General features: G+C 47.5%; 1 protein-coding gene across 2 annotated transcripts in view; it reads left to right on the top strand.

The window, feature by feature from the left end:
- Ttc7a (tetratricopeptide repeat domain 7A) overlaps positions 1-14500 on the top strand; it is a 130089-nt gene that overhangs the window by 26414 nt on the left and 89175 nt on the right. For both annotated transcript variants that reach the window (XM_063229069.1, XM_003473072.4), the window contains exons 2-3: positions 2374-2537; positions 7801-7969. In XM_063229069.1, coding sequence (XP_063085139.1) covers positions 2484-2537; positions 7801-7969 — 223 coding nt within the window. In that variant the 5' untranslated portion in view covers positions 2374-2483. The remainder of the gene's footprint in view (positions 1-2373; positions 2538-7800; positions 7970-14500) is intronic.

The raw sequence follows: 14500 nt of genomic DNA, 5'->3' as shown, positions 1-14500 counted from the left end.
TACAGTATAAATGAAGCACTAGCAAGATGACGGAAAAATACACCTATCAATTTTTCATCCTTCTACTCAAAATTGTTCAGTCCACTCTTATTGAACCGTATGTGCACTGCTTCCCTAAGGGCTGGATCACAGCGCTGGGGTTCAGAGGACACCCCGGTTATTTGGAGGAAAGGAGAAAAGAAGAAAGCTAAGCAGGATTCTCTGGGTTTGAAAGGTATGGGGGGCGGGGCAGAGGACCAGGACCTGCCCAGGGGCGGAGCCCGGGGGTAGGCGTTCATTGCCCTTCTTAGGAGTGATCTGCCTACCTTGAGTTTTTGTTTTTGTTTTCATTACTGTATTAGGGAGTGAACTCAAGACCTTTGAGCTACACGGATAAACGCTTTCTTACTATTTTGAGATAGATTCTTGTGAAGTCACTAAACTGCCTCAACCTTGCAATCCTCCTGCTTCTAGAGGCAGAGGGCTGGGATTCTAGGCAAGCACCACCATGCCCAGACCAAGCCTGAGTTTTACAGATGCAAAGCTGAGAGAACCTTCTCCCTAGAGGGAGACTTAGGCTTTCACTGAAAACTTGCTAGGCAGTTGCCCCTCCTCCTGGCTGAGATTTGGAAATGTAGATTGCCTGTCAGTGTTGATTAGATTTAAATTTATTTTTTGTTAGGTAATGTACTTACATGGCTCAGTCATTTCATTGGTGCAAAAAAGTAGAGTGGAAAGCGTTTGCCATTTTCCCACTAAAATGGCACTGCTGGTACAGTCTGTTAGGGCTGTGTGTGTGTGTGTGTGTGTGTGTGTGTGTGCTGTCATATACTAGTATGCATGAATGTACAGTAGCATATTACTCTGCTGTTTTATCAGTTGGTCTCTTAGTATGCTCCATAAAAGCACGTACAGTGTTGTCATTCCTCTTCATGGCTGCATGGCATCCCTTGTTACATGTGTCTCACACTTTAATTAGCCTCCTGATGGACAGAAAGGCTATCACTATTTTATTGCTGGTGTAAATAATACTGCAGGAAGGATCTTATACCACAGGCCGTACAGGTGTAGAAGGGAATCTGTACTGACGGAATTGTTGGACCATTGGCATATACAGAAGCAGGTTTGATCCGTGTTGCCAGGCAGCCCTTTAGAAAGGTTCTACCCACTTGTGCTCTGATAGCAATGAATTGGAGTTTGGGCCAGGTACTTTTATGGGTATTTTCTCAAGATGTTAATTTTAAAAAACATGAGGTAAATAGCAAAAGATACCATATCTGATGTTCTCAGGGCAAACATCTGATGTTCCTGGGACTGTACTGTTAGGATTCTGAGAATCTGGGCTGCTCTCTGCAGGAAGTCTTTTTAAAGGGAGGAGATTCCTCCTTGAAAGTATACAGTTTTAGACCAGTGCCTTTGAGATGAGCCAACTTTGAGATCCTCAGAGTGAGGAAGGAGAAGCATCCTGGCTGCAAATCAAACTGAAAAGATGGGCTGAGCAGACATCTCTAAAGACTGATGGTAGGCGCTAATCTTGCTGATCCTGATGGCTGCTGCTTTGGGGGGTTGAGAGGATCTGATTCATTCAACAGGTAATTGCTGGGCACTTGTAGTGAGTGGTAGGCCTGGCCCCCGCCCAGGGAGCTAGCTGGGGGATGGACACTGAACAGTCAGCTATGTGAGGCCACACTTGGTCCCAAACCCCGTACCCCACACACCAGGCTCAGGTGCCCAAGTCACCTCGACTGCATGTGGCAGCGGGAGGCAGCAAGTTCAACCAGGCAGTGGGAGCCACCTGCCAGCCAGTAAGGTATGCAGTTGAGCTCTGTATCTGAGAGAACTCCCAAAGTGCCAGTAGGAAACGTGCTCAAACATTTGCCTGACACTCCAGCCCAGGGGCTTCCCACCTCACTCTGCTTAGACTGCCAGGGAGCCTTACACTAAAAGTACCTCAAAATGGGAAACAACAACTTAGGTTTACACAGACGTTAGGAGCCTGGGAAAACGCGTTAGTAAGTCACTCAATATAGTTTTCCTCTTCAGTAGTTTGTGGAGAATTTCTTCTTGGTTTAAAAACTTATTATCCACAGCAGGACCTAGGTATGACTTTGGCCTTTATTTTAATTCTTAAATTCTGGAAATTTGTCCCTAAATCCTGGAAAGTCTGCCTTCTCAAGTATTAAACTATAGCAGGAAACAAACCCAAAGGGGCAACTTGTACGGTAACTGTGCTGCTCTTTAGAAGCTCTCTGAGTTTATGGAAAATGTGTACCACTCATATGCTGGATGGGAATGTTTGGGGGGTCCAGGGATAGTGCTAGTCTCCACATGGACTTTGGGTCACTCCCAGGAGCTGCCTTCGCTACCCATTCTGATCCTTGCCTTGCTTTTCAGATGACTTTGGGAAATTGTTGCTGGCCGAGGCCCTCCTGGAGCAGTGTTTGAAGGAGAACCAAGGCAAAATAAAAGACTCCATCCCTCTCCTGGAGAAGAATGAGAGCAGGATGATTGAAGCCAAAAATTATCTGAGCAGTGTCCTTACCCATGGGCGGCTGTCGGTGAGTTGTTAGACCGCAAGCCCAGAGCCTCTTCTCCTCTCCTCTCCTGTCTTGCCTGCCATATGCTGTCCCAGCCCTTTCTGGGTCACTTGATTACTAGAGCAACAAGTCTGTCTGAATAGTTGGCCTGGCACTGCTCCGTACGCTAGCCATGGCTGCAGGGGGTGCTTTGTCACTGATGGCATGGCTAGTTACATTGAGATGTCCCTGAGTGTGAATGATTGCAGACTCGGCGTAAAACAAGGAATGTTGAAGAGCCCTGACTTAACTGGGTGTGGTAATGCATACCTGTAATTTTTAGGCTGCGGCAGGAGGACCAAAAGTAACTTAGTTACTTAGTGAGACCCTGTATAAAAAGAAAAAAGGCAGGGGGGAGTTCCTTGTACAGGCCCCTAGGTTCCGACTCAGTACTACAAAACAAAACAGAGAGAATTAACTTTTTATATTGATTACACATTCTGGTGATAATCATTTGAATATATTATATTAAAGAAAATATTACTAAAATTAATTTCATAATTTTTAATTGCCTAAATATGTCCCAAAAATTTTATTAGAATTTAAGAAATTACACATCTAGCTTACAGTTGTGACTTAAGTTATATTTCTGTTGGATAGTACTTAGTTGACCTAAGATGTGCCGGGATCCTTGGGATCCTTGGGTGTTCTCGGGAAATAAGACCTCAGTGAGTTTAGTTGGTAGCAGGCATGTATGCAGAGCTAACCAACAACAGAAGAGCTCCAGAATATGGCACGCTGGTATAAGTCTATGTGTATTTAGTGAGCACTGCTGGTGAGCTGGTTAGAAGTGCAAAATGTGAACAGAATCTGTATTTTAACAGGATTTCCCAGTTACTCATGTGAGCATCAGAGTTTAAGACTGTCCTAGATTAAAGTGTGTGCTGAGCTATAATAAGGGCATGGTACGTCATTATAGATGAAAACAGAAAGTGATTTTTCAAGAGATGTTCCAAATACTTCCTTAAGCATTTTCTTGAGACCTGCAGTCTGGAGGGCATTGTGTTTAGTACACTGAGGGAAACCAAGATGAATCTAGCATGGACCTTGCCCCCAGGAGGTTGCAAATCCATTAGGAAGATAAGGCTTAGAACAAATGAATAAACAGCCTTTGCCCTGTGACAGGTGGTGCAGGGATGGGGTATGTGGGAGCCCAAGAAGTCACTTCCCTGGAAAGAGGAAGAGGACAGACTGGGGTGATAATAATCCGGAAACTGGGCTGTTCTGGACACTGGAAGAGGGAATGGGTTATACACCACAGAGACAGGGCTAGGGAATTCAGGCCAAGAAAACAGTTTGTGATTGAAGTGTTCTTATAAATAATCCTGGGGCAGCTGGTTAGCTTAGCAGAAGTAAGTGGGCATGGTGTGAAATTAGGTTGTAAGGGTGCATTGGGGTCAGAGTGAGAACTTGAGTGGTAGACAAGAATGTGGGCCTTATTTTTTAAGTGGTAGAGCGGTGGAGAGACGGGAAAGTCTGCCGGAAGTTCCAGATTTTTGCTTCTAGCTCTTTGACAGGAATTATTTCACAGTGTGAGGGTTGCATTGGATTAAAGTAGCTCTAGGCCCCTGATCTGATTGGGCCTTCCCTTTCCTCATCTACCTATTGGAAAGGTTAGACTTATGTGGGTTCCATGCTTTTCCCATTGAGGCCTCTGTTTCTTTCTAGTAGATTCCATTAGCTACTTTTTTTTTTTTTTTTTTTGGTCTTTTTCGTTTTTACTGGTACCAGAGATCGAACTCAACAAGTGCCTGCTTCCAAGGCAGGCGCTTATACCACTGAGCTAAATCCCCAGCCCCTCATTAGCTACTTTTTAAATTTAAAAAAAAAATACATAATTTAAGCCTACTATGAAAATGCAACAGTAAACAAGCAATTTGAATGGCAAAGGTCTTTGAGTGCCACCTTCCCTCCTTGGCTCCGTGTCCTGCATTGAAGCCCTAGTCACCATTGGATGTGGGTCCCACATGCCTTTCTTTGTGCATTTACAAACATGTGTGCACACACAGCTTTCTGCAGTGCTATAGCATATATGTTTGATAAATTACTTTTATGCGGAGAGTTTTCAGTGGGAGCTTTCTCTCCTAGTGAACCTCATTTGTATTAACAGAATAATACCAGCATGTATTGTGCAAGCTGTGTCACCTACCATATGGCATTTATTTATTATTATTACTATTTTTGAATCTCACTGTGTAGCCGAGATTGGCTTTAAATTCATGGTCCTTCTATCTCAGTGGCCTAAGTGTGGGATTACAGGTATGTGTCACCACGCCCAGCCTGCAGATTCGTTTATGAAATACAAATTTTACTGTTTTATTAAATAAAGACATAATATATAACCAATAACATGGAGAAATTCACTGTTATCCAGGCCAGAGGAAAATTAAAATATTAAAAGTAGTTTATGAGGCCTTTCTGTCTTACCTCCAAAGGCCAAAGTATGCCTGGGATGTTATCTCCTGGCAACAGATACAATCATAGATGGATTTCCCTGAATGGCAAGTAGTTCTGATGAATAAGGAAGAGAGGGGAGGGAGAGACATCGTAAGGTGCCTTCTCTGGTTAGCTTGAAACTCTTACCTCTGCGAGGTCTCTAAGATCCTGTGCAGCCTGGTTCTCAGGGGCTTGTGAAAACAAGCCCTTTGTGTAACTTCAGGAGTTCACTGAACTCCAGGAGTTGCAGCAGCCCTTCGGGGATTCCCAGCTGTCTTCTGCAAGGTATTTCCTTTAACCCTGTTCCCGAGACCCAGAGAGGTGATCCCTTGGCCAAGGACCACACTAGCAGGTGCCTTAGTTCTTGAACTCAGGCCCATTTGTCTCTACCTCCCAAGCTGTCATGCAGTCTGCCACTTCTTTTTGTTCCTAGGAAATTCCAGAATAGATATAAAATATTGGTAGCTTGAATTAAGAATGATGTGGCACTTCTACTTTTATAGGTCTCCCTTCTGTATTTTCCTGCTACACACTCACAAGGTCATTCTTTCCTTCTCCTGGTTAGGCACAATAAGGCACAAATAGAATCCATGGTGGCGATCCACACAGCAGGGTACTCCAGCCCACCCAGAGCGTCTTGCCCTTCAACCAGGGCTTTCGGGTGCTGACTGTTGGGTTGACAGACCAAGAACTCTTCAAAGTCAAAGTCCCAGAGAGAGGAGCTGACATTTAATGTTGCCAAGACAGGACCTTAGAAAAGCAAGAATCAAGAGCAAAACTATACTGTTACCATTGCTGCAAAAAAGAAAAACAGGGGCTGGGGGTTTAGCTCAGCGGCATAAGCACCTGCCTTACAAGCAGGCAGTCATGAGTTCGATCCCCGGTACCAATAAAAATGAAAAAGACAAAAAAAAAAAAAAAAAAGAAAGAAAAGAAAAACACATCTTAACACCAAAAGGCAAGAGAGTTAGACTTTCAGGACTAACAGAAGCTTTTTAAATAATATAAATTTAGCTTCGTAAAACATTTGGGGGCCTCTGTGTGGAAGCTTATCTGTGTGGAAGCTCTGTTGTAAGTGGTGGGTCCACCAAAAGCTACCACTCGTCATGCCATCTTTATGCCCTAAAATGTATCCCTCTGAGCCTCTCTGCCCTCTCCTCATCCTCATGGAGTAGATAATCATCATAATTACCTGTATCCAGTAGTTACCTAGCACCTTTCTCAGAACTTTGCTCTGTTAACGCTCTTAGCATGCCTATGATGGGAGGTGAGGGGTGTCACTGACTCCCTTGCCAATGAGGATAATGAAGCCACACAGGGAGGAATGGAACCTGTGGCTTGAGACAAGGGCAAAATGGCAGTCACTGCCCAGCTCAGAAGCACTGTGGCTGCATCCTTTTGGGGATATGATATCTGTAGCCCTGGCCCGGGAAGTGTGTGCCTCTTAGGGGAAACTAGCAGATACCCTTGAAAAATCCAACCTTCGAGAGTCAATCACTAGTCAGTGAGAGCGGGTCAGTGTGCTGATGCTGATAGGACCTGCCTGCTGGGATGCTGTAGGAATTCAGCAAGAGAAGCTCCCTGGATATCGGGGTGCTTCCTGGAGGAGATGGGCCTGAGCAAGGCCCTAAGGATGGAGAGCATGGCTGAGAGGAAGGGATTAGTGAGCCCAGGTAACAGGAAGGAGTGCTGAGAAAAACCAGAGACCAGTGGAGAAGAAAAACTTTGCTTCCTGGGCCTGGCTTTGCCATGGCCTTAGAAGGCAGCAGATGATGGGGAGGGTTGGAACCTGTACCTAGGGCTGCGGCTCTCATTTTTACCTCCGCATAGGAAGCTCCTTCCTGCCAGTGACAGAGGCTAGGCAGGGTCTGCTACTATATCTCCAAAGAGCTTCATGGACAGATTGGTGCCACCATGGCAGGGACAGGGGATGGTGGGCTAGTTGAGCATAGGGGTGGAGGCCAGGACTTGAAGGGGCAGGAGCCCCCACGGTGGGACTGGGCCTACATGGAAGGGCAAAACTGTGGACTGGGTGGCCCAGCTCAGGGCCAGCTCAACTGCCCTCAGTCAACAGCATTGGCTACTAAGGTAGGGGTGGCCAGGCTGGTCCAGACCTCTGGGAGGCTTAGGGAAGCCCTGAAGTCCCAGGGCTGGGGGAAGGCACAGGCGACCTTGATAAAGCAGGGGAAAGAAAACGAGTTAAATGCAGGCACTTTTGGCCTCCTAAGCTCTGCACTTTCCCCACTTCTGGTAAGATGAGGACTATGACATAGCGGGCCCTCTGCTCCTGTCTCCAGTCTGATGCTGGTAATGTGACTGCTTCTCCCCTACAAAGATCCTCGCCAGCTCCATCTGAGGCCTGTCACCCTATCTTGTACTTGTTCCTGTATATGTATGTTTATAAACACAACCCCCAGATTGTAAGCCTGAGAGCCCATAACTCTTGGCTCAGCTCCAGCCAGCCTACTCATGCTCAGAGTAAGAATTTCTGAGTGCCAGCCTGGGCTGGAGCCTTTGGGGTCTCAGAAAGAGAGACAGGGCCCAGGCTGCAGCTGCCTGGATTCTGGGCACACACACAGCAACTGGGGACATATAAGCATTTCTCTAAGAACTGTGAGGTGGCCACAGAGCACAGATATGGAAAGGGGGTAGTGATGGCCTCGAGAGAGGCTTCTGAGGGTCGGTTTCCAAGCAGGGTCTTAGGCAAATCATGGCCTCGGGCTTAGAGGGGTCTTCTTCCTAGGGTGCTGGAGAGGAGTGGGGTGGAAGCTTTGGGGTGGAGCCTGCTAACTTGGCTCTGTCCTTTCAGCCACAGTACATGTGTGAGGCCATGCTGATCCTGGGCAAGCTGCATTACGTGGAGGGCTCCTACCGAGATGCCATCAGCATGTACGCGCGGGCCGGGATTGATGATCTGTCTGTGGAGAACAAGCCCCTGTATAAGATGCGGCTGCTGTCGGAGGCACTAGTCATCAAAGGTAGCTGTGACCACCAGCTTGGGCTCCCCACACCATGCCCAGCTCTTTCCTCTCTGGCCCCCGTGTACCTGGAGTGGGTGCTAGTCAAGCGGAGTGGAGGCAGTGTTGGGGGCAGGCCTGCAGGACACCATCCACTCTGAACCCTGGGCTGGGCCCAGATACTAATGTCCAGAGTCGGCACAAGTGGAGGGCTCTCAGCGCCCAGGCTGTGTCCACAACCCTTTGCCCAGGTCTCTGCCCCGGAACAAGCCTCTTTTCCTTTCTTAGCCTCAATTTTTTTGCTGGTAAGATAGGGTCAGCCTCCTAGGGTTCCCATGACCAGGAGGAGTCAGCTGAGTTGTGTGAGCAGGTTGAGAAAGACGTAGTCAGTGTGCCCTCTCCTTTTTGAGCTCTGAGCTGCACGTTGATGCTTGCTGCTGTGGAGGCATCTTTCATTCCCAGACAGGGGCTGCCGGGGCCCAGCAGTAAACAGCTCCTGGCCTGGAGGAGCTCACAGCCTTCCCAGGGAAAGAGCAGTCTGCAGGGAGCTGAAGCACATAGGCATTTCATGAGGGGGCCACTGAACCAGCCTCCAGTTGTGCTTCCCAGACTTTGTTCTTTTAGTCTGTCAGCCCTGGCATGGCCTGAGGATAGGCCTTGGGAGCAGAGAGGTCCTGGGAGCCTCTCTGCCTAGGCTATCCTGGCAGTCTTGGATATTTGCTCTGTTTTTCAGCATAAACCAATCCCCTGGGGAAAGTCTAAAAATGCCATCTGTGGGCCAGTGGCATTTGTTGCCTGGCACTGATAGAGTCCATGTTATCTTCTTTCTATCGTTGATAGGGGCATTTTCTATATATGAGGAAACTGAGGCCCAGAGAGAATCTGTTATCTCACATGAACTTACCCAGATTCATGGTATAACCAAGACTAGAACTTCCACAGTCTGGTGCCTCCAGGCCCTAGCACACACACAAACCCCTCTCTGTCATCTGGGTCCCAGTAATAGTGACTGTGATATACTTGGAGGATACCACACCTCCCCACCTTCCCTGGCTATAGCTGGAGGGGATTTTCTGAGGGTCAGGCTAGGTTCCTAGGTCCTCCATATTACACACTGTCCCAGGAAATCTGCTGGGTTAACTACCCTAGGCAGAGCTGGCACCAGTCTGCAAGAGGGTAGTGTCCATCTGTGATGCCCAGTCTGTTGGGGTCTTCTTGCTCATTCTCGCCCGTCTCCTTGCTTGCTTGTGCCCCCCTCCTCCCTGTGCCTGTGCACAGGTCAACTCGGGGTGATCTTCCTTTGTTTGCCACTTGGGTCTTTTGATCTCCATGGTGACACCCTGATCTAAGCACCTACTTCCACAAGTGTCCTGTTGAGTCATCTGTCATCCCTGCTCAGTACATATTGCTTCCTGTCTCTTGCTCTCTACTCTTTCCAGCATGCCTCCAGCTTCTTGGGGGAACACGATCCACGTGCTCAGAGATCCTACAGGGGAGGTAAGGAGCTGTGTTGCCAGCATAGGTTGCTGGCTCCCCACCCTCTCAGTGACTGCAACCTCTCCGCTGTGCTCCTTATTCTGTCCCAGGGGCCGCACCTGCTGCTTGGCATGCCAGCATTTAACTGACTGCATACTTGAAACCAGGGCAGAGGCCCCCAGCATGTGCATGAAGTGGACTTGCCTGGGCCTGGGGGGAGCTGGGGCCTCTCCATGCAGAGTAAAGGCTGCATGTAAATGGCGATGAAGTTGGCTGGTCACTGGACTTCCTGCATTTGGGAGCATGAGGGAAGTGGCAGCAGGAGTCTCTTGAACTTCCTAAGGGCTCACTCAGAGAGATGTGCCTTCACTGAGACCTCCATGTTAAGTATGAGAAGTTAAGATCTTCAGAGGCTGCTCCTGCGAGATCTCACCAGAAAGTGGCAGAGCCAGCATTTGAACCCAGGCAGCTAGAGCTATTGGGCATCCTGTGATGTCATTGCTCAGAATTCTAGGTTGAAAGGGACCCGAAGTGATCTAGGCCAAACCCTCATGTAAACAAAGTGAGATTGACCAGGGGGACTTGGGTTAGCTTGTATGTGCATCAGGCTCCTCCATGCTCGGGCTGCCCTTCACCTTGGCTCTCTCTGTCTCCAGAGGGCTTCCACCCCTGCCTGGTTCTTACGCAATAGTGGTATAACTATTTTGTATTGGTTCTGCCCATGGTTCTATTTGATACTATCCAGTGGGCTGGGAGTTTGGGCTAGACTTCAAGCATACTAGGCTAGAGGAAGAGGACAGTGTCACAGGGGAGTGCAAGTTGGTCCCACTGGGAAGCTTGGTGGGACCTTATGTAGGCATCTGTAGCTTGGACCTGATGTTCTTGTTTAAGAAGTTGGAGCAAGCTTTGGATTTCTTTGTCCTGCCCCTAAAAGACATGCAAGCCCACTCAACAGACCCTATCTGATCAGGGGGACTTGGCAGTGTGGCCCTCCTCTAAAGAACGCTACAATGCCTACAGTGTGTTAGATCAGAGGTCCTCTGACTATCAGGGAGCTTAGACACTGTTGCCAGGGCTTGTAAGATGGGGGCATGGCAATTGTCTTGGATTCTTCTTGCCCAAAGTGTAGAAATAAGGCACATACATACTTGTTTGGAGAGAGAGAGAGAGAGAGAGAGAGAGAGAGAGAGAGAGAGAGTAGAAGGTGGGTGTCTTAGTCACTCTTTTGTTGCTAAGACACAAGACCTGATCAATTTAAAGGAAGAGAAGTTTATTTTGGCTCATGTTTTAGCCCGTAGACTGCTGGCACCAAACTAAGACAGCATGGCACAGAGGGATGGCAGAGGAGAAGCAGCTCATGGCATGGTGGCCAAGAAGCAGAGAGATGCAGCGGGGGAGTTGGGAAAGGAGATACACCCTTCCTGATCACACTTCCTATGACCCTCCTCTTCTGACCAAGCCTGACTTTTTAACAGCAAGTCAACTGCAGTTCCCCAATAATCCAGTTGCCTTTCAGAAGCCTAACCTATGAGCCCATGAGACTTTTGGGGAACATCTAGATATACACATAACATCTGATCCCCCAAAAACACATGAGCATTTTTTTTATGCATAATACATTTTGTCTATCTCTAAGAGTACCAAAGTCTTAACAGTTTCAGCATTACAGAAATGTCCAAGTCAGGCTCCTAGAGACTCACAGCAAACTCTTAGCTGTGAGTCCCTATAAAAATAAAAAAGAAATTCAGCATAGCATGGTGGTGCATTCCTATAATCCCAGCACTTGAGAGGCATGAGGCAGGAGGATCATTGTGAGTTTGAGGCCTACCTAGGATAAGTTAAGAGTTCAAGGCCAGCCTGAACTGCATAATATGATCCTACCTCAAAACAAAACAAAACACAGAAAGTTAAACACTACCAAAATACAATGGCACAGGGTAAACATTCCTATTAGAAAAAGGAGGAAAAGAGGGATAGAAACCTAGAGGGCCAAAGCGAATCCAAAACCCAGCAGGACAAACATTAAATTTTGTAGTTGCATATCAAGCACCCAGAGCAAGTTATGGCAAGGTACAAACTACAAAGGGCTTGGGCAGCCCTGCCTGTGTGGCATTGCCAGAGGTTATAACCCTCTTAACTTCTCTCAGGCCAGCTTTGCCCACTCCTGTGGTTTTCTTCAGAGGTGATGCATTCCTGGCTTCTCCAACTCTTTGGAGTCTAGACTGCATTTTTGGCTGCAGTCTCACAGCTTCCCCAACTGCTCTCTCAGATACACACTGCCTGTACTCAGGCGTTCTTCTGAAATCTTGGTGGAAACCTCCATAACTCCATAATTCTTATATGCTGCATGCACCGCCTGAATGACCAAGGTCTCTGCTGGTTCTAGTGGTAGCCAGTCCCTTTTGGATCATGGCTGCAGGGGCCTCTTAGTGCCTAAATGACTGAGGCTGTGACTAACATCCTAGGAAGCCAATTTCCTAGCTGGCCTTTCTGGAGCAAGAGACCCTGAGGGTCTCTTCTTAAAGTAAAGCCTAACTTTTCTATCCTGGCGTCTGAATGACGGGGGTCTTTTCTCCTATAGCCTCAAGGCATATTTTTTTTTGTCCCTATGTAAAGTGTTTGTTTTCTTTTTAATACTAATCTTTTCAGCAGCCAAGTTCTCTTTTGCTCCAACTTTACAGTTTCCAACTATAAAGGAGTTTCCTTTCTGATAAAACTCAACTTTATAGATTACCCAGCTGTGCCATTTGCTCTTGATTCTCAATGTAGGCCTCATTAAAAGCCCCTGGCAGTACCCATGCCCATGCCTGTGCCACAGCCTGAAAATTGGGCTACTTTGAAAGTTTCTCAACCAGATTAGTCTGCCACCCATAATCTCAACCTCCCTTAGAATCTCCAGACATGAATATTATGCCTTTTTTTTTTTTTTTTTTTTTTGGTACTGAGGATCGAACTCATGACCTCGCGCTTGCCAGGCAGCTGCTTATGCCACTGAGCTAAACCCCTGGCATCAGAACATGAATAAAATGACAGATTTTCTTACATAGCGTAACAAAATGCTGTGGAGTCCTGTTTCCAGCTGAAACCTGAACCTGGGCTGTACTTTCTGCTTTTTTATTTTCTTAATCAGAATTTTGGTCTTCTGAGCTTCCAAGAGATTCTTTCATCATGCTTGACGTACAGTATTCTAGGACTGATTTTCCGACTGGCATCTCCAAACCTTTCCAAACTCCTTTAAGCTATTTCCAAAGGCTTCTGAACCACACGGAGGGTAGCATCACAAGAAGGATCCATCTTGTTTGGCACCAAAATCTGTCTTGGTTACTTGCTTGTTGCTGAGACACAGTACCTGATACCTGCAATTTTAAAATGGAGAGGTTTGTTGTAGTGGCTGAGAAGTAGAGAAAGTCACTGGGGGAACCTGCAAGGGAGATGAACCCTTCCTGAGCACATCTTTGGGAGCTGCCTCTTCCAACCAGGCCCCATCTCCTAACGAGTCAGCCATGATGTTCCCTCAACCCAACCATCTTTACAAAGCTCACATTTGAACATGTGGTATACTCAAGACTCTTGGAGAACATCTAGATATAAATCATAATTGTAGGGAAATGGGGTACATGACGCTCTATCTTCTCTAAAGGAAAACTTACTGGCTATCTTGTTTATTCATAAACCACATTTCTCCCACTAAAAAATAAAATATCTGTGTGGAAGGACCATTGTTTTTACATGTGAGGGGTCTATGTCTAGTCCCAGGGTTTCGATCCTGCATGTACTCAGGATGTACATGACTGACTCCTGCCAGGAGTAGAAAACTGGATTTTTAGGGCCTCTTGGTGGCCCCTGAGGTAGACGGCCCTCCCAGAGGCGCTGGCTTTGGGTGAATTCTGGCCTCTAACTTGGTCCTGCTTCCAGCGCCTCCTGGTAGCAGAGGCAGCCATGCTGGTCTGTCACTGACTGATGGGTCCGTCTAGCAGGCAGCAGCTCCTCAGTCATCTGTGGGCCCCACAGAGAGCCCTCTGCTCTTGGGAGCTCAGACTGCCCCATCAGTCCTTCATTCCCCAAGTATAAATATCCTTAGACCGTCAGACCTCACCGAAGTTTGGTGGAATTCCCAGAAATACCCTTGGAAGACAGATCACTACTGTGTGTGTGAGTGTATGTGTGTGTGTGTGTGTGTGTGTGTGTGTGTGTGTGTGGTGGGGGTTGATCAGTGAATGATTATTCCATGTGCACCCTCAAGAGCTAGAGGAGTAGCTCTCTGGCTCCTCCCCAATGTCCTGAATCTGGACCTGCATCTCCTGTCACCGTGGGTCATGCATGTGCACATATAGTCAGGGAGACTTTGCCCTTGGAACACTTTGCTGCCAGCTTGAACCACTGGTGCTACCATCAGGCAGTTTGAACCACTAGTTGTTTAAAGATACCTGGCAGCAAGACATGAATTATGACCCATTTTGAATGTATTAGTCAGTATTGGTTGACTGATGGGTAGACCTCATCTCTCTTCTATGAGGTGGAAGGTGGTGATTACGCCCTTTTATGGATACAGAAACTGAGATTCATGCAAGCTTCATGCACCTATAAGTAGTGTCAGAGGCCTGATGGGTGTCTCGGGGGCTGTGTCTGGCCTGAGACAGAGGAGGCCCCAGAGGATGATGGGAACATTGGCAGTTTCCTTCCAGATGGGTTAGTGTAGGGAAAGGGCTTTTTCTCCTCTGGCCTTCTTCAGCCTACGTGGATCCGGAGCTGTAGTTGGAGAAGCCCTGCACGCTACCCAGGGTCTTCTTTCCCAGGGGCAGCAGTGGTGGTAGGGGTTGTTTGGACAAATCTTTGAATGTCAACCTAACGTCAGTCACTGTGGTCCAGAATGGAAGCTAACATTCTCCTTTCCAGTCTTGAGGCCCTGCTGTGGCCCTGTTATGACTTCATCCAGCCCAGTGTCCCCTGACCACACATGTCAGACCAGGGGGAGGCCTTGGGAAAGGAAGTGTTCCTGGCCAGTTCTAGGTGCAGAGGACAAGTAGATACTCTGGATAGAGCAGCCCACTGCTATCCCAGGTGTGGGAGTAGAGA

The sequence above is a fragment of the Cavia porcellus genome, unplaced genomic scaffold, assembly GCF_034190915.1.
Source record: "Cavia porcellus strain 051 isolate PalLab524CR breed Dunkin Hartley unplaced genomic scaffold, mCavPor4.1 scaffold_1, whole genome shotgun sequence".
Classification (NCBI taxonomy): domain Eukaryota; kingdom Metazoa; phylum Chordata; class Mammalia; order Rodentia; family Caviidae; genus Cavia; species Cavia porcellus.
This window is presented reverse-complemented; position numbering and strand designations above follow the sequence as displayed.